This window comes from Vicia villosa, unplaced genomic scaffold (genome assembly GCF_029867415.1).
Source record: "Vicia villosa cultivar HV-30 ecotype Madison, WI unplaced genomic scaffold, Vvil1.0 ctg.000121F_1_1, whole genome shotgun sequence".
Lineage (NCBI taxonomy): Eukaryota > Viridiplantae > Streptophyta > Magnoliopsida > Fabales > Fabaceae > Vicia > Vicia villosa.
The window spans coordinates 158934-178881 of NW_026705023.1; the positions used below are offsets into that span (position 1 = coordinate 158934).

General features: G+C 38.2%; 2 protein-coding genes across 2 annotated transcripts; both read left to right on the plus strand.

Moving 5' to 3' along the window:
• Nucleotides 1–2035: 2035 nt before the first annotated feature.
• On the plus strand, nt 2036–2935 carry LOC131624420 (uncharacterized). The gene has a single exon (XM_058895361.1). The coding sequence runs from the start codon at nt 2036–2038 to the stop codon at nt 2933–2935; it is 900 nt and encodes a 299-aa protein (XP_058751344.1).
• A 1211-nt stretch (nt 2936–4146) lies between these two features.
• LOC131624421 (uncharacterized) lies at nt 4147–5334 on the plus strand. Its single transcript, XM_058895362.1, has one exon. It carries the CDS (start codon nt 4147–4149, stop codon nt 5332–5334), a length of 1188 nt encoding a protein of 395 aa, XP_058751345.1.
• Nucleotides 5335–19948: the final 14614 nt, after the last annotated feature.

Here is a 19948-nt window from a genome sequence, read left to right on the forward strand (position 1 = left end):
ACGCAATCCAGGAGAAGATGAGTTGTAGCTTCGGTAGACAACACCAAAATCACATTTGCTGACAATAAATAAGATTCTACAAACGCAGGCTGTGATGATAAATATGAAAAGTATTTAGAAACTGATATCAAAGAATAACAGAATTCCGTAAAATGCTCACCGTCCCACTGGTGATTGGCAGCACTAAAAGTTAAAGAAAACCAAATTTGGTACGCATAAAAATACAAAAAATTTCAATATCTTCCTAGAATAAATAAGCACCATGTAACTTACCAAAATGCATTCTTCCAAACATAAACACTAGCCCGCAAGAGGAAAAAAACACACTGATTGTGCACCTACTTATTTTCAAACATACTGATAGTTCTCAACTTCATGTTCACTGAATGACAAGGTTGTGGCATGTATATGTCTATAATGTACCAAGTGAAAATAGAAGAGCTCTTATATATATATATATATATATATATATATATATATATATATATATATATATATATATATATATATATATATATATATATATATATATATATATATTATATTAAAGTGAAGATCATGGTGTTATGTACAATCACATATATTAGTCCATTTACAAAGAAAATTTTCAAAACATGCCATACTATTCCATGATTAAAAATCATATATTTAGATATGAGAAACTCCGATGACATGATTTAGATATGAGAAACTCAGGTGTTGTTGACAAGCATATAAGTTTTTAAAATTATTTTTCAGTTTTATAAATGTTATACTAAAAGTCAATGTATAAAATAAGTGTATATGCATACATAGTTATAAATATGCAAATTGTTTAGATAGTTGATGAGAACTTACGCTTAAATTCATTGCACTCATTAATCTTGTTGATATTACTAATGATCAGAGTTAAATTTCAGAAAGTTCTAATCAACTAAATTTTGAAAAACAGAAAACATCAAACCTTGTGTCTGGCACCATTGCTTCAAAGCTGGAGAGACGCCTTAACTTAGCTGCCAAATAAAATGACAAATCAATTACATTAGTTAATATACAGAAGGACAAACTCCAGTTATTTACAATTCCTTTTATTCACATAGATGATGATTTTCACATTTTAAAATGAAATACAAACTGGATATATCGTTAATAATGAATGTGGCCTAAGAAATTTCACTCGCCTCTGTCTTTCCACTAAGAAGAAACACCCTCAATGGAATTAAAGATATCTGGCGTAAATATATAAACACACCGCAGTTTATAAGGTCACTAACCTTGCATTCAAGACACTAAACATCAGCAGGAAAGAGAGCAACAACTTAAAAAAATTAGTTCACCAATTAAATACACATCCAAAAAAGTCTTCAAACCTTTACCTCTCCCTATCACCAAAAATATGTACTAGAGTCAAATAGAAAAAATAAGACAAATGCAAAGCAACCATAAAGACAGAACCTGCATATAATTGATGTTGTAGTCACCATGGCAGCAAAAACAGGAAAAAATATCCATTGTTGGGTCCACAGATTTTCAAAATCTTGAAATATGCATCATGGTAAATCTGCCAGCACTATGAACAAGAAGTTCTAAATCAAAGAGATTAAATTATGTGATTAATGTATTAAAGTTGTAGGAGTGATCATAGACTTGTGCTTACCCGCGATCCCAATCACCAACATGGAGCTGACTCAAAAAAAATGGTTTAGACATAAATGTTATCAAGGTACTTGAGGAATGTGTGTCTGATTCTTAGGCAAAGTGTCAAGAGACAATTCTATGTTGGGGAAATGGCAAAGGTTATCAAATTATTGAACTCAATCAATGCCCATATAAAAGCATGTTTCATTAGTTCAGAAGTCAAACTTATTGTGCACTAAATACAATCAGACAAACAATCAATAAAGCTTTCTGGTGTGTTAATTAGAAAGAGAGCTTATTATGAAATGAATCAGAATTATGGTTTTGAATTGATGTGTTGGAGTTAGAGAGAGAGACTCCAACTTCTCTCTAGGTTTTTCTTTGGAGATCTAGTGGTCCTCATATCTTTTCTGTCCTGATGGGAAGTGGTGGGGGTGGTGGATGGAAAGTAGTGGAGGGGAAGCAGCCAAAGCTTTTCAAAGATGTGGTGCGAGGGAAAGGTGTTTTGGAGGGCAGAAGGGTTTCATCCTTTTTCTTCACCTCTTTCGCTAATAACTTGGGAGCAAAGGATTTGATGCTGGTCTTCCAAGATTACGGGGAGGTTCATGAGGTCGAGATTCTGGCACATAGGAGCGGTAGAGGCAACAAGTTTGGCTTCGTTCGGTTTTTTGACGTCGCGAGTGAAGAATCGTTGGCGGTTAAGCTTGACAACATCTTCATTGGTGATCGTAAACTCTTTGTGAATCTTCCAAGGTTTCAAAAGAGAGAGCCTCACTTGAAGTTTTCAAGGAATGTGGGTAATGGTGGCGTACAAGTTAGAGGTGGTGTTATTTCGGAACGTAGGGATAACCGGAGGGACCATAGATCCTTTGCAATGGTAGCCGGAGCAGGCAATGGTTCTGAGGCGGGGAAACAGACGCACATGGTGTTTAACTGTGATGAAGGTGCTGTGTGGAACAGGTTTAACAAGGCTTTTGTAGGTACTGTTATTGAAGGAGGCTTGTCATTCAATATGCAAGATATTTTTGATCTGGATGGTTACTTTAATATTAAGGTGACTCCTCTTGGATCCAATAAGTGTTTGTTGGAAGGTAGGGGTGAAGGAGATTTAGAGGACCTTCTTGACAACTTTGAGTCTTGGCTGAAGAGATGGTTTCAATCGGTGGTTAGGTGGGAGCCGTCGATGGTGGATCTTGAGAGGGTGGTGTGGGTTAGGGCGTTCGGAATTCCTTGCCATGCTTGGGGAGAGGAGTTCTTTGAATGTATTTCTAAACCTGTGGGAAGCTTTATCAAGTCAGATGAGTGTACACGGGATTAGAACAGGCTTGACATGGCTCGTTTGTTAATCAAAACCTCGTGTCTTGCTCTTATCAATGAGAAGATGCAGGTTAAGATTAATGGAAACATTTTTAGAATCACTCTGGTTGAAGAATTGCAGGAATCGCTTAGTGTGTTTGCACGAAGCGGAAGAGTTTTGGATGGGCCGGCGACGGAGGAATCGGATAGAACGGGTTATGGAGGTTCCGAGGAGGGTACAGGTGGTGGTGGTTTTGAGGAGGTGGCTGAGAGGCGTTCGCAGGGACGGTGTGAAACAGGAAATGGGGTTTGCATGCATAAGGGTGGCAGGTGCGATTCAGGTTTGTTTTCATGCAAGTCAACCTACGATGTAGGTACTGGGACTGCAAGAAATATTGACCTAGGGGGTTCTAGGTTGGAGGCTGGAGAGTTGAAGGGGGGCCCCACAATTTCAAATACTCAAAAGTCTTGTGGAGAATCTGTACATGTGGCAGGCGGTAAGAACTCTTTACAGCGCAATAAAAGTTGGAATGGGAGTGGATCTTTTGATTTGGCACTTAGTAAGGTGGATAGTGGGCCATCAAAATTTTTGGCCTCGATGGACGGCCCAGATTTATGCCAAGTCGGTGAGGATCCTTTCTCTATTTTGAAATGGATTAACGAGAATCCTATTCTCTCTTTGGCACGTGCACAAAATTCAGTCAATTCCTCTTCTCCAATTCTTATGCCCATTACCGAATCTGTGGAAGGGTCTGCGGACCGAATCGATTCTCAAGTTGAAGGTAGCTTTGTGGAGGAATCAATAGGAGTTCAGAGCCAACAAAGGGGTGTCGGCAAGCCGCAAGCGTTGGAGAGCGACGGTGAGTCTCTCTGTTCCAAACCTTTCTTCTACCCGCTCCGTCGTATTCGAAAATCAAAATTCGGCAATGTTAATTCTGAGTTGGGGAAAGGTCGGGCGGGTTTTCGTAAGTCTGTTAGGAAAACAAAATTGTTATCTGTGTTGGGGAAGGCGATTGAATCTGAAGATCTTTCGAAATCCTCTTTGCTGCAAGTTAACAAAAAAATGGTGGTGGATAAATCTGTGTCTTTGGCTTCGAAAATCTGGGACAAGGCCGCGGGTTTTGGGGTTGTGGGAGGATCCGATTCTGATATGTACGTGGCTGCTATTAGTGATTTAGAAAGAAGAGAGGAGGTAGATGCAGTGAAGGAGAAGGTTTCTGCAGAGGGGTTATTATGAATATTCTTACGTATAATATTCGAGGGAGTGGCTGTCCGATCAAGAGAAAACGCCTGGGCGCGCTTATTAGAAAGGATAGTTTTGATTTGTGTTTGTTACAGGAAACTAAAGTTGAATCTTTTACTGATATAGTAGTGTACGAAATGTGGGGAGGAACTGATGTCGAATGGACATTTAGACCTTCGCGGGGCAGATCAGGAGGTATCATATCCATGTGGAGAAAAGGGTTGTTCGGTTTGGGGTTTAGTTTTGCGGGAGATGGTTATGTGGGATTCAATGGTAGATGGAAAAATTTGAATGTTTATGTGGTGAATGTTTATTCGTCGTGCACAATTGCAAAAAAAAGAGTGTTATGGAAGGAATTGGTAAAGCGTAAGCCTGATTTCCCGGAGGGTGCGTGGGTTTTCGGAGGAGATTTTAATGCTATAAAGTGTCCAGAGGAGAGAAAGGGGAGGGCTTTGAATCTTATAAGCCAAGAGATGGAAGAGTTTAATGATTTCATTGACGTTTTGGAGGTGGTGGATCCGAGAGCGGTGGGGAAAAAATTTACTTGGTTTAGTAGGGATGGGGGAGCCATGAGTAGATTAGATAGATTTTTGGTTTCCGATTGTCTGTTGGAGGCGTGGATGATTGAAGGGCAGGTGGTAAGACCGAGAGATCTTTTTGACCATTGTCCAGTTTGGATTAAGGGGAGGGTAGTGGATTGGGGTCCGAAGCCGTTCAAATTCTATAATGATTGGACGAAGCATGAGAATTTTCTTCCTTTTGTCGAAAATGCGTGGAATTCGATTGTAGTCAGGGGCAAGGCCGCGTTTGTTTTGAAGGAGAAATTGAAGGGAGTGCGTGAGAAGTTAAGGTTGTGGAATGCGGCAACATATGGGTTCCTTAATTTGGAGGTGGACGAGGCGATAAAAGACCTTAATGCTTTAGATTTCATGGCTGCTAACAATGGTGGGGTGGATGTGGATTCTTTGGCCATGAAGAGAGGTATTGCATCTTCTAGAGTGTGGGATTCGGTTAAGGCTAAGGAGGTTTTTCTTAGACAAAAAGCGAGAAGCACATGGCTTGCGGAGGGAGATTCCAATTCGAGATTTTTCCATAAGGCAATGAAAAGGAGGAATGTGAGAAATTCAATTGTTGGGATCAATGTGGCGGGTGTGTGGACCGACAAAGTGGGGGAGTGATAACACGAAAACGTATCACATATTTGGCTTGATTTACATACATTATTTCCCTATTTTATCTTAATTATGTTGCTTTATGTTGGTATTATGCTGGTATTTTCATTGTTTTAGGTTTTATGTTCGTTTTGAGGACTATTTGTGAAAAGGAAAGAAATGGAGCTAAAATCACTACTATTTGTGCCTAAAAGATGAAAAATGGTGCTGAAATGAAAAGGGGGTGCAAACAAGGCTCAACCATGCTAAAGGAGACCCAAAGGCCCAAAGAGACAAAGTCAGCCCACGAAGTAATCAATTGTGCGTGGCCCAAATCACACAAGCAAGTGGAGACGCACGTCTCCAATGATCCATGCCACGTCACCAATGAGGAGACGCACGTCTCCAAGCCCTCCTACATTTCCTCCACTTGAGACGCACGTCTCAAGTCGTGTGCTGGGTCACCCTGAAGAAGTGGAGACGCACGTCTCCAAAGAGTTCCCTATTTCCACGCATTCCAACAGCAGAAGCTCCCCTATAAATAGAAGCAGTCACCTCAGTTCTCGGTGTGCAATTTCCGGCCAACGAAGTGCTGCCGAAATTGTACCGTGCTTATTATTTTCTTCCTGCTTTCATTCAAACAGTTTATTTTCTCACAACAATTTCTACACCGGAAATTGTTGTGAACCTTTTATAAATCTACCCTTACGTTAGATTTATTGCTTTTACTTCCTTGTTTTAATTTCCGTCCGTTTAAATTCCGAAGAACGATCCAGCCAACTTGTGGTGGAAGTTCAGTACTCGAAGATTCAATTGCAATTTACATTATTCAGGTTTATTATTTACCGCCTTTATTTATATTTATTTGCATGATATATTATATGCCAATTAATATGCCTATTATTATGAACCAAATTTATTTATGCATGTTTAACCATATTAATATGTTTGGCTAATTTATTTAGATGTCAGTATGTAAAATAATTTAACCGTAGGGATCCGAAATAAATTGGCTTAATTATGTTTTATTAAATGTCACTTGTTTTTGGTTTGTATGTCTAATTTAATTAGTAAGTCTTAAAACCAATAGAGCGAAAGTTTGAGGGGTTAAGACGGTCAAAGGTTAAAATCAATAGAGCGAAAGTTTGAGATCTTTAACTGGATAGTAGACATAGGACATTAGTTTTAAGGATGGCGAAAGCGTATTAAAACTAATTAGAACTTATTTATTTCCAAAAAGTGTTTTTACACCCGAGCGGGATGGCGAAAGCGTACGTTAGGGATATTAGCATGTTCTGAGTCAACAGAGCGAAAGTTTGAGATTAGGAGATTTAAATAGATAACGACTTCATAAGACAAGCATTTTATTAACTATGTTGTTTTCAAAAAGCGTTTTTAAATCTGGTGGGATGGCGAAAGCGTACATTAAGAGTTAGGATCGTAGTCTGAATCAATAGAGCGAGAGTTTGAGAGGAGGACTTTTAGATAACATAGTTAGTAAAGATCTTTGATTTAATTAGAATCTGGCCAATGGAACTTCGGATCACCTAAGTTAGATGAAATACATACTGATATCTGTTTGTTATTATATTTTACCTAGATTTTAGATTTTAGTTTCCTCATTTATAAAAAACCAAATATCGTTAGCCTTAGCTTTACATAGTAACTTTAGATAACGGTAGGTCGATTTATAGTCCCTGTGGATTCGATATCTTTTAAAACTACACGACACGACTGTGCACTTGCAGTTATCCCGACTAATAGACACGCAAAGTCGCGATCAAGTTTTTGGCGCCGTTGCCGGGGACTATTCAAGTCGATATCGTAACTCGCTGTTACACCGTAGAGACTAAGGCATTATTTTTTTTTCTTTCTTTTCATTTACTACTATGTATCACCCAAACTTTTTCTATAACCTCCACTCCCAGTATTTCGAGGAATCACCTGGATCCTATAAATCCGATCTCAAAATACTATTGGAGAATTTCAATGCTGCGCCACCAATTCATTCTCACCCAAATTACCTCTGCAACTCCCAATCTCAACATTTCGAGGAACCACAAGAAACTTACAATCCAAACCTCGAAACATTAATTGGGGATTACAATTCGACACTAGCTTATCCTCAACCGAATTCCCTCTATAATCACCAATCCCAACATTTTGAGGAACCACAAGAATTTTATTCCAACCAAACCTATCCTCAACCGAATTTCCTCTACGATCACCACAATCAATATTTCGAGGAGTCGCCAGAATCCCATAAATTCGACCTCGAAATAATAATGGAAAAGTTTAATGAAACATCTATGATGACAAGGGACTTTGTGGAAACACAAAATGCAATGCTAACCTACTTCGAGGAACCACAAGAATCCTATAATTCTAACCTTGAAGCATCAATAGAGGATTTTAATGCAACACAAACTTATCATCAACCGAATTTCCTCTACGATCACCACGCCCAACATTTTGAGGAGTCGCAAGATTATCATAAATCCAACCTCGAAATTATAATGGAGGAATTCATTGAAGCACAAACTCTCTCTAGGCTAGAATCTATGATGACGAAGCACTTTGAGGAAACGCAAAATGCAACACTAGCTCCCTTTGAAGAACCTCAAGAATCCCATAATTTTAGTTTCGAAATATCAATGGAGGATCTCGACGAGACGCTAACTCACTCTAGATTAGAAGCCATGATGGAGCACTTTGTAGAGACACAAACCGTCCAAAACCAAGAGTTTATCGAACAAAGTCTTCAAAACAATGAAACCCTTAGGCAACTGACCACTATGGTTGAGTCCCTCGCGACTCACAACATGGCATTAGAGACTCAAATCGCCCAACTTGAACAAAAGCCACTAGGAGACTTACTTGAGGGGTATATTGACATAACCATTAGTGAAGAACAAATTAAAATTCCAGAGGAGAATGATAATGAGATTGAGGAGAGTGATTATGAGAGTGATAATGTGGTTGAAGAGATTTCTAGTGAGAAAAGAGTGGAGATTGAGAAAAATCCACCAACACCATCTGAAAGGGAGGTTGTAGAAGAGATAGATAAGGAAGCACCTATTGTTATTCCTCTTCTCTATACCCAACTGATTCTTTTCCCGCAAAGTCTTATGGAAGCTAAGGTAGACTCCAAATCCATAATGTATGTGAAGGTATCAGAAAATACCAACACTAATGCACCCTTATTTGAAGTCTTGCATAAAAAAAGAAATTTAGACGACCATGAAACTAAGGATATCATTAGTGATAAGAGGGTAAGGTTAACCTTTGAGGTGGTGAGTAATATCACTAAGCCCGAACTTGAAAAGCTGATACTTAGGATCGATCCAGAACCGCCACCACGATTTCAAAAGAATGAACCACCCCACAGAAGAAAGAAAAGAAAAGGTGAGGGATATGTGAGATGGCTTGATAAGTGGCCATGGAAAACGAGGTTTGCTAAAATTTCAACCGAGGAGTCATTCTCGAGAGAACAACCTTGAGTGCTTGCACTCTTAAGCCGTCGAGCTATCGACGTTAAACAAAGCGCTGCGTGGGAGGCAACCCATGAGTTTTCAGTTTAATGTTTTCCTTTTATAGTTTGAATTTGCAGATAATAAAGGTATGGATCGCCTGTCACGTCTCGACCATACCTAGGCGAAAAATCTATAGACGATCGTCTCAAAGATGAGCGGGTCTCCACGCACATTCCTACGAGTGTTGCTGCTGGTGGTGACACAATTGATGAGCATGATAGGAAAAGGTATTTCCTCCGGACGCGGAGTGGATTTGGTCGTGATAGCCCGCTGGTAGCATCCATATAGGTTCTGTCTTTTCTTCTCCACCTTGGATCGAAACATTGAGGACAATGTTTGGTTTAAGTGTGGGGGAGAAGCTTTACCGCTTTCATTCGTTGCTTTATTGTTTTCTAGTTATGTTGTCAAGTCTTTATATATGATTTTCTGTTGTTATCGAATTTCCCCAAAATTTGAAAATTTTAACCTCCAACTAAAAATTTGAATTTTGACGCATGGCATACACACTCTGAAAGTATAGAGGTTGTCACACTTTAGGCATTGTTAGAAAGACTTGGAGATGTTTCAACAACATCGACACCGTCCTGACACCCTAAACCCCCTCATCATGTGATATCAATTTGGATGCCCATTATGTCGAGACCTTAGGCTCAAGTTTTCAAAGTAGCTCTTAAGTAGTTTATATTAGCAGTCGGCACCATCTTAAGCACAAACTACGTAGGGAGTCGATGAATATAAGTGAATGATCCTGTTTTTAAATGATTTAATTGAAGAATAGCCTTCTAAGTTAGGTGACCCTCACCCGGTCATTTAGCCCAACGGTTGTTAAGCCAATAAGGATTTAATAATTAGCACCCACTGTTGGTTGGCCTAGAGGTCACTGGTACTGGGCTTGGTAGGGTGGACTACGGTCCGATCCCCCGCAACCGCAGTTGGGAAAGATGGGGCTTCGCCATTTAAAAAACCAGAACCCCGTGATAAAGAAAAGAAAAGGATCATAGTCGCTAACCGATTTCCCCTACTATGTGAGTGTACGGATAACGGGCTTAATGTGATTGCGCTTGAATGAAAAGGAGCGAAAGAAAAACGAGAGATATAGGTTGAGTTATAATGCCATAATTCGAATTGGTTTGTATAAGGAGGGAGTTTTTGAACATTGTGTCGTTACGGTATCCTTGGTGTTGATATCTATTTCCTATCGATGTAACATTTGCCTAACATAAATATGATTAGGAGTTGTGTCATGCCCTTGTTTCGAATCTTGCTTAATCATTTTCTTTACCGTGTGGTTGATTGCTTGAGGACAAACAATGGTTTAAGTGTGGGGGTATTTGATAACACGAAAACGTATCACATATTTGGCTTGATTTACATACATTATTTCCCTATTTTATCTTAATTATGTTGCTTTATGTTGGTATTATGCTGGTATTTTCATTGTTTTAGGTTTTATGTTCGTTTTGAGGACTATTTGTGAAAAGGAAAGAAATGGAGCTAAAATCACTACTATTTGTGCCTAAAAGATGAAAAATGGTGCTGAAATGAAAAGGGGGTGCAAACAAGGCTCAACCATGCTAAAGGAGACCCAAAGGCCCAAAGAGACAAAGTCAGCCCACGAAGTAATCAATTGTGCGTGGCCCAAATCACACAAGCAAGTGGAGACGCACGTCTCCAATGATCCATGCCACGTCACCAATGAGGAGACGCACGTCTCCAAGCCCTCCTACATTTCCTCCACTTGAGACGCACATCTCAAGTCGTGTGCTGGGTCACCCTGAAGAAGTGGAGACGCACGTCTCCAAAGAGTTCCATATTTCCACGCATTCCAACAGCAGAAGCTCCCCTATAAATAGAAGCAGTCACCTCAATTCTCGGTGTGCAATTTCCGGCCAACGAAGTGCTGCCGAAATTGTACCGTGCTTATTATTTTCTTCCTGCTTTCATTCAAACAGTTTATTTTCTCACAACAATTTCTACACCGGAAATTGTTGTGAACCTTTTATAAATCTACCCTTACGTTAGATTTATTGCTTTTACTTCCTTGTTTTAATTTCCGTCCGTTTAAATTCCGAAGAACGATCCAGCCAACTTGTGGTGGAAGTTCAGTACTCGAAGATTCAATTGCAATTTACATTATTCAGGTTTATTATTTACCGCCTTTATTTATATTTATTTGCATGATATATTATATGCCAATTAATATGCCTATTATTATGAACCAAATTTATTTATGCATGTTTAACCATATTAATATGTTTGGCTAATTTATTTAGATGTCAGTATGTAAAATAATTTAACCGTAGGGATCCGAAATAAATTGGCTTAATTATGTTTTATTAAATGTCACTTGTTTTTGGTTTGTATGTCTAATTTAATTAGTAAGTCTTAAAACCAATAGAGCGAAAGTTTGAGGGGTTAAGACGGTCAAAGGTTAAAATCAATAGAGCGAAAGTTTGAGATCTTTAACTGGATAGTAGACATAGGACATTAGTTTTAAGGATGGCGGAAGCGTATTAAAACTAATTAGAACTTATTTATTTCCAAAAAGTGTTTTTACACCCGAGCGGGATGGCGAAAGCGTACGTTAGGGATATTAGCATGTTCTGAGTCAACAGAGCGAAAGTTTGAGATTAGGAGATTTAAATAGATAACGACTTCATAAGACAAGCATTTTATTAACTATGTTGTTTTCAAAAAGCGTTTCTAAATCTGGTGGGATGGCGAAAGCGTACATTAAGAGTTAGGATCGTAGTCTGAATCAATAGAGCGAGAGTTTGAGAGGAGGACTTTTAGATAACATAGTTAGTAAAGATCTTTGATTTAATTAGAATCTGGCCAATGGAACTTCGGATCACCTAAGTTAGATGAAATACATACTGATATCTGTTTGTTATTATATTTTACCTAGATTTTAGATTTTAGTTTCCTCATTTATAAAAAACCAAATATCGTTAGCCTTAGCTTTACATAGTAACTTTAGATAACGGCAGGTCGATTTATAGTCCCTGTGGATTCGATATCTTTTAAAACTACACGACACGACTGTGCACTTGCAGTTATCCCGACTAATAGACACGCAAAGTCGCGATCAGGGAGGTTAAAGAGGAGATTAAAAGGCATTTTGAGGCTAGATTCCAAGAACCAATGGTGAGTAGACCGAATCTTGATGGGGCTGTTTTCAAAACAGTTTCGGATGTTGAAAATGAATACCTTGAGAGACCTTTTGTCGAAGAGGAGGTTAGAGCGGTTATTTGGAACTCGGATGGCGAAAAAAGTCCGGGGCCGGATGGGTTTAATTTTGGTTTCTACAAAGCTTGTTGGGGGTTCATAATGGATGATGTTATGAGGTTTGTCAATGAATTCCATAATGTGTCCATCCTTCCTAAGGGGATCACCGCTTCCTTTTTTGCTTTAATTCCAAAGGTGGATAATCCGCTCGGTATGGAGGATTTTCGGCCTATTTGTCTCATTGGGAGCTTATACCGCATTCTTTCTAAGCTTCTTACGGCTAGGCTTAAGGGGGTGTTGAACAAGCTTATCGCTAAATGTCAATCCGCTTTCATTCCTTCTCGAAATATGCTTGATGGAGTTTTTGTCGTTAATGAGATTTTAGATATGGCGAAGAGGAAGAAGAAAAAATGCTTGTTGGTGAAGGTTGATTTCGAAAAGGCTTACGATTGTGTGTCTTGGGACTTTTTGAGATATATGCTTAGAAGGATGGGTTTTGGGGAGAGGTGGAATCGGTGGATGGAGGCGTTGGTGTTTAAGAGTTCCATGTCCATCTTGGTGAATGGAAGCCCGACTAAGGATTTTGAGGTTCATAGGGGGCTCCGTCAAGGTGACCCGTTATCTCTTTTCCTCTTTCTTTTGGTGGCGGAAGGCTTAGCGGCCTTGATGAACAATGCTTCTCTTTCGGGTGAATACCGCGGTTTTAGGGTGGATGATCGCGTTCACTATGAGATCCTTAAATTTGCCGACGATACCCTCTTGATTGGAGATGATTCTTGGAACAATCTTCGGAGCATTAAGGCGATTCTTCGAGGTTTTGAGTTAGTATCCGGGCTTAGAGTTAACTTGTCCAAAAGTAGAATTTTAGGGAGGAACTTGAGTGACGATTTTATGCGTGCGGTGTCAAATTTTCTTAATTGCAAGATTGGATCTACACCTTTCACTTTCCTTGGCATTCCCGTGGGTGCAATTCCTAGAAGAATCGACATGTGGAAACCGTTGTTATCAAAGATGAGAAGAAGAACTTTAAGTTGGCATAATAAACATATTTCCATGGGCGGCCGTGTGGTTCTCCTTAATTCTATCTTGTCGAGTATCCCCATTTTTTGGCTCTCTTTTTATAGAGCTCCTCAAGCCGTTATTCGGGAAATTATCTCAATTCAAAGAACCTTTCTTTGGTGAGGGAGGAAGATTGTAAGAAGATTTGTTGGGTGAACTGGAATAGAGTTTGTCTTTCGAAGGAGGAGGGAGGTTTGGGAGTAAAACATTGTGGTCTCTTTAATCTTGCTCTTCTATGCAAATGGAAGTGGAGGATTATAGAGGAGGAAAAGACTTTTTGGACTAACATTCTTTTTTGTAGGTACGGCGACGTTAAGCACGCCATGCTTAATGTCGGGAACGCTTCTCTATCCAAGAAACATTCTATTTGGTGGAGGGACTTGTGTGGTGTGGGGGTTTCAAATCAATCCTTCGCGGATAATTGGTTCAAGAATTCCATAGATTGTAAGCTTGGGAGTGGGAATGCTATTGATTTTTGGCATGACGTATGGCTTGGGACAGCACCTCTAACGGTCCTATTTCCTTCGCTTATGGATAGGACCGATCCGGTTTTAGTGAAAGTAGCGGATTTCGGGCATTAGGTGGATGATGAGTGGACTTGGTATCCTAACTTCTTTGTGGGTGAGCTCTCTTCGAGTGAATTGGAGGAATTTTCGGAGCTTTACTCTTTGCTTCACTCGGTGGTACCGGTAATGGAGGAGTTGGATGGTTATGATTGGCATAGGCATAAAGAAGGTTTTTCCGTCAAAGGGTGCTACGAAGTTATTACAAAGGCTTTAAACGCGGAAGAAGTAGCAGATAGTTCTTGGCGTATGATTTACAAGAAGCTATGGTCCACTAAAGTCCCTAGTAAAATCTTATTTTTTGGGTGGAGGTTGCTCATTAATAGACTTCCGACAAAGATGAATTTGGCAAGACGGGGTATTTTGCGGTGTGCTCATGACTTTGTGTGTCCTCTTTGTCTCATGGATAATGAAGATATAGAGCATCTTTTTGGGGGTTGTCCCATTGTCAAACGGTGGTGGAACAACCTTTGTATTTGGCTTCGGGTGGACTTGATCGATTTTGACGGAACCATTGTGGACCGTTTGCATGCTTTGGAGGTATGTTGTAGTAGTAAGTTTAATGTTAGTTTAGGTTGGTATTTTGGCTTGTCTTTTTGTTGGGTGATTTGGTTATGTAGGAATTCTATCCTTTTTGAGGGGGGATTTTGAATCATTTTGATAGTACCGGGATGATTAAATTGTTATCTTAGGAATGGTTGGTCGTAGGAAAGAGGGAGTTAGTCGAATTTGTTTGGTCGGATTAGAATCAATTTCCGGGTCTTTGTTTTGGTTCGGGTGGGAGTTTGTAACAACTTTGTTTTTATGTTTTGGTTGTAATGGGTTATGCACCCCTTGTGCATCTTAGTAATGCATCCTTTGCTTATCAAAAAAAAAAAACAATTCTATGTTGGATATCCAAGTTGAAAAATTACAAACAAGATTGTATTTGTGACATGCTTGATGCTCCAGTCATGAAACACTTTCACAAATATGAACGAAGTACTTTGACTTTTGTATCTGCTACTAAACATGTAGATCCAAAACCTACATAAAAATTAGTATCACATATGACATATACAACTCACATTCATAAAATTAATCCAGAGAAAAAAATTCACCTTTTACAAATTCCTCAGCACAATCACGCATCAGAAAAGTACACAAACCACTGCAACATTCAAATTCACCAAAACCAAACCAGTTCAAGAAAAGGCACTATCAATACTAATAATCGTACACACTTTGAAACCCTAATTCAAAACTCAATCAAAATCGATCAAAACTTAGATAATAGTTTTCAAAAATCACGTACCTATTTTATAATAGCACAGTTTCACAGTTTGCTTAAACAGAAAAGCGACTAAAAAGGAACAGAATGTAACAATTGAACACTGAAAAATGGTTTTGAAGGGTATTTAGAATGTGAAATGAAGTCGAAGGTTGAAGAAATAGAGGCATGGATATGGCAGATGAAGGTTGCTGTGGTTTGGAGAAATAGAGATGGCAGGTGGGTGTTCGAGGATTGAAGGCTACGTGAAGGTGGAGATGGACGCGGATGAGGATGGAGTACGCGTGTTGAAGATGAAGTGGCCGCAGATGAGGATGCAGCGGCGAAAACGAAGAACATTAGGGTTATATGCTTTGGGATAGAATGAGTATGATAAAGAATATTACGGTTTTGTGGAAAGAGGACATTTTTTCCTTCGGTTGGGCCTGAGGCCCGATGTAACGGCCACATTTTATTAGGATTATATGCTTTTTACATCGGTTGGGCAATTGGACCGATATAAGGGTCCTTTATGACAAAAATTCTTTTATTTACCAAACTGCCACCGTGTTTTTATTTTTTTAATCAATGAACTTTTTACATCAGTTAGGAAATTGACCTGATGTAATGGCCTTTTATAACAAAAATCCTATTATTTACCAAACTGCCACCGTGTTATATTTTTTCTTATATCAACTATTTTTTATATCATTGAAAATAAATGTTTGAAGTAAAATCATTTGATAAATATTTTTTACATCATATATTTTTATACCTGATGTAAAAACCTTTTCTCAAATGTCATATTTTTAGTAGTGGGGGAAAAATTTGCATGCCGGATAATGATGAATTGAGGAAAGCGATTTTAGAGGAAAGTCACCGGAGTAGCTTAAGTATACATCCTGGAGCTACAAAAATGTATCAAGATCTTAAGAAGTTGTTTTGGTGGTCTGGTATGAAGAGGGACATAGCCCAGTTTGTTTATGCTTGCTTGACGTGTCAGAAGTCAAAAGTAGAACATCAAAAACCTTCGGGACTGATGCAACCGTTGGAAATTCCAGAATGGAAGTGGGACAGTATTACTATGGATTTTGTTACAGGTTTGCCACATACAGCGCGAGGATTTGATGCTATTTGGGTAGTGGTGGATCGACTTACTAAGTCCGCACATTTTATACCAATTAATATCAGTTTTCCGTTGGTGAAGTTGGCGGAGATTTATATCAGAATAATTGTGAAGTTGCATGGAGTTCCGTCGAGCATAGTGTTGGATAGAGATCCGAGGATTACTTCAGAATTTTGGAAGAGCTTGCAAGAAGCTTTAGGATGTAAGCTGAAATTGAGTTCGGCTTATCATCCGCAGACGGACGGTCAGTCGGAGAGAACTATTCAGTCGTTGGAAGACTTGTTGAGGACTTGTGTGTTGGAGAAAGGTGGTGCGTGGGATACTCATTTGCCATTGATTGAGTTAACGTATAATAATAGTTACCATTCTAGTATTGGAATGGCACCTTTCGAGGCTTTGTATGGTAGAAGGTGTAGGACACCTTTGTGCTGGTATGAGACCGACGAAAGTATTGTGCTTGGGCCAGATATTGTGCAAGAAACTACTGAGACATTCCAGATGATTCGGGAGAAGATTAAAACGTCTCAGAGTAGACAGAAGAGTTATCATGATAATCGAAGGAAGGATTTAGAATTCAGCGAAGGCGACCATGTGTTTTTGAAAGTTAACCCTGTGACAGGTGTTGGTCGTGCCTTGAAGTCTAAGAAGTTGGATTCTAAATTATTTAATCGTCGTGTTGATTTTAATTGTTTGGCCTAGTTAAGGGTGTGCGGTCGAGTGCGTAGGCAGAGTGTCCTTAACAGAACGGGTAAAATAGAGGTGTCGGCAGTAATGATATGGCATAAGTGGTAATAGTAGTATATTATAATTATTATTATTTTATTATGAGTATCATTATTATGATTATCATTACTAATATTATTTTTATCATTAGTATTATTATTTGTACTATCATTATTATTTTTATTATTATTAGTATCATTATTAAGATTATTTTTATTAATAATTAAAAAAAATCAGAATTAATAATAATGGGTTAGTGGAGGAAAATAAGGGAGAATATGTCTTAAGGTGGAATTGGTGAAGGTTTAGCATACCGAATATTTTCACGTGAGAGAGAGGGCTAGAGGAGGAAGAACAAGGCTGCTAGGGCAATTTTCTCCATCAATTTTCACAGAATTTTATGATTGAATTCGAGGTAAGGGGGGAGAATGGGTTCATTATAGGTGTTATAATCATGAGAGGGTAGTGAGGGATCCTTTCCCTCGTAGAGTTTCCGTATGTTAATTTTCGCCTGTGTGAATCTGTGTTTGTATGAGTTAATAGTGATGAAAATTGTGTGATTGAATCATTCTGATATGCAATATATTATTTTTGTTGCTGTCATATTTTTCGTTGTTGCAGTGATTCAATTTAAGGAATCATGTTTGGGGATTACTGCATATCATTGATATAGTGTTTGAAACGGTTCTATGGCATTGTTGTTGGTAGCAAATTCATACTGCTGTGCCTTTTGGTCCATTTCGTTTTATTTGATTGCTGCCTGTGTGCAATTTAGTGTAAGTTATCAATTTTGTTAGAATTCAACCAGCATGTACATAAATTAATAGTCTAAGTATATATTAGAGTTAATTAATTTAATTAGTTTAACTAATTCCAATTTATATAGTCTTGTAGAAGGAGATAGCATAGTGATTTTTTAATAGCAGATACAATATTAAATCCATCCAATATAATATAAACATAAGTTTGGTTAGTTATTGCCGTACCGACCGTCATGAGCTTTGAATAAGCATTTATATTCCTTTCTCTTTTGTTCATGTCACTGCACATTGTAGTTCAAAACATGATGGTGTTCTAGAACATTATTTCAAATTAGTAGGCATAATTAACCATGGGATTACACAATGGTTCATTAGGGGTAGAATATAACACTAATGATAAGTGGTAATTAGTTAGATAACTTAGTTTACAATTTTATTTGGTTGAGTGATTTTGCAACAATAGTAAGAAATATTTTCACATAGATGATTAATGACAGAGGGTGGTTCAATTCATTCAGTTGAGTTATCAGTCTAATTAATCCAGTAGAGTTAGTATATATTTACAGTAAAGATAAATTGATAGAAAATGTTAGTAGTTTTAGTAGAAGACTAATGTAGTAACTAGTAGTAATTTATCAAGTGGATTTGTATAAACTAATCAGAAACTATCTAATTGATGGGCGAGTGTTTGGTGAGGCGTGTTGGTGTAACAGTTTGTATGTTGTGTGCTGTCTCGTAACAGTGGTAGTAATTCTGGTGTGAATTACGGTAAGCTTGTGGTTTACTTATGATCCGGAGGATCGTGTGATATGCGTACCTGTTAATTACAGTTATGCATATTGTGTTGTTCATGCATTTCATAACATGGCATGTTGATACTGCTAGGTGGAAATCTTTTGTAGATGCCTAGTATGTCCGGACTCAACTGTGGAGTCGTGATGGAGATAATTCATTGCTCGGTGGAGTGTATACGAATTATCCGGATTCCTTGGGAATCAGGTTCGATTGAATGAACCGTGTTTTGGTACCACATGCATTTGTGTCAAATCATGGAGTCAAATTGCATTATTGTAATTGATTGTTAAATTGTGATTGAATTGATATATGTATTGTAAATATGTGATTGTGAGTGTGATTGGCGTGAGTACTACTCCTTAGCATGTATTATTCACCGTTATTTATTGAATGTAGTTCTCACCCCTTTCTTTCTTGTTTGTTGTGTCTGTGCTTCTTTGGGAGTACAGATAATTCAGGTACTTAAGCTGTACGTGGAGTACGTGTTGCTTGATCGAGTCTTAGGAGTCGCTCTGATACGTAACACGGGAATTTTTGGGAATTTATTTCAAATGTTATTTTATTGAATTTTGTTGCGTATCGCTTTTAAATTCTAATTTTTGGAGAACCACAAGTTAAGGTGGATTTTATTTATTGGTGGCAAGTGTGCTGTGATTTATTTTAAATAAAGACTATTTCCGCTGCATTATTGATTTTTGTGAGAAACGAATAAATAAAGTATTGAGACTTTAGTTTCTGTTTTATTTGAAAGATGTGACATTCCACTCGTGTTGTATTACTCTGATAATATTATTACTATTTTACCGTAATTTTTAAATTGGGAAAAGTGGGGTGTTACAATTAGCATCACTAATTACAAGATAAAAATAACCGAACTGAATCACGTGATTGTGCCACACACACACCTTTAGGGTAACCTCTCTTGTTGCTTGTCGCCTTATTACTATTGCCCTATGATTCTGTTGCCTCTAATTATACTAAATAATAGTCAAGTCCCTCGATTCCGAGGATACCTAAAGCAAGGTTTCCTAAAGAGATTGAAAATCATCTGGTCCCTCGATGTTGCCTCGGTAAAAGATGATTGTCCCAATTGCTAAGGTATCCTCGTTGGTTGCCTAAAAAAGATTAATGACTATTATATCCTTCCCTAAAGACTACCTACCTCTACATGGTAGGGACAGTTTTATGGCAAACAATATTTCCTCGATGACCCTTTAACATCCAATGAATGGACTTCCTACCCTCTTTATGGTATAGATAGCCCTTTCAAACTGAAAAGCTAAAAGAACGATTTTTCTAACTTAAGGTAGTTGCTCTTGATTGCTTGCTCTATTCAAATTCAAATTCAAAAATCAAAATATTTTCCCACTTCTTTTCAAAATCAAATTCAAAAAGACTACGTTATTTACAAGCTAAAGTTCTTATTCAAATTTCATACACTACACTTGCTTTTCAAACATTTCAAACAAACAGAGTGAGCTAAGCAATTAAGAGCCCATGGATAACCATGGATACAAAGGGTGCTTACACCTTCCCTTTGTATAACTTACCTCCCGAACTCAAAGTCTTTTAAAAAGGTTTTTTTTATGTTCTTTTAGCCTTTC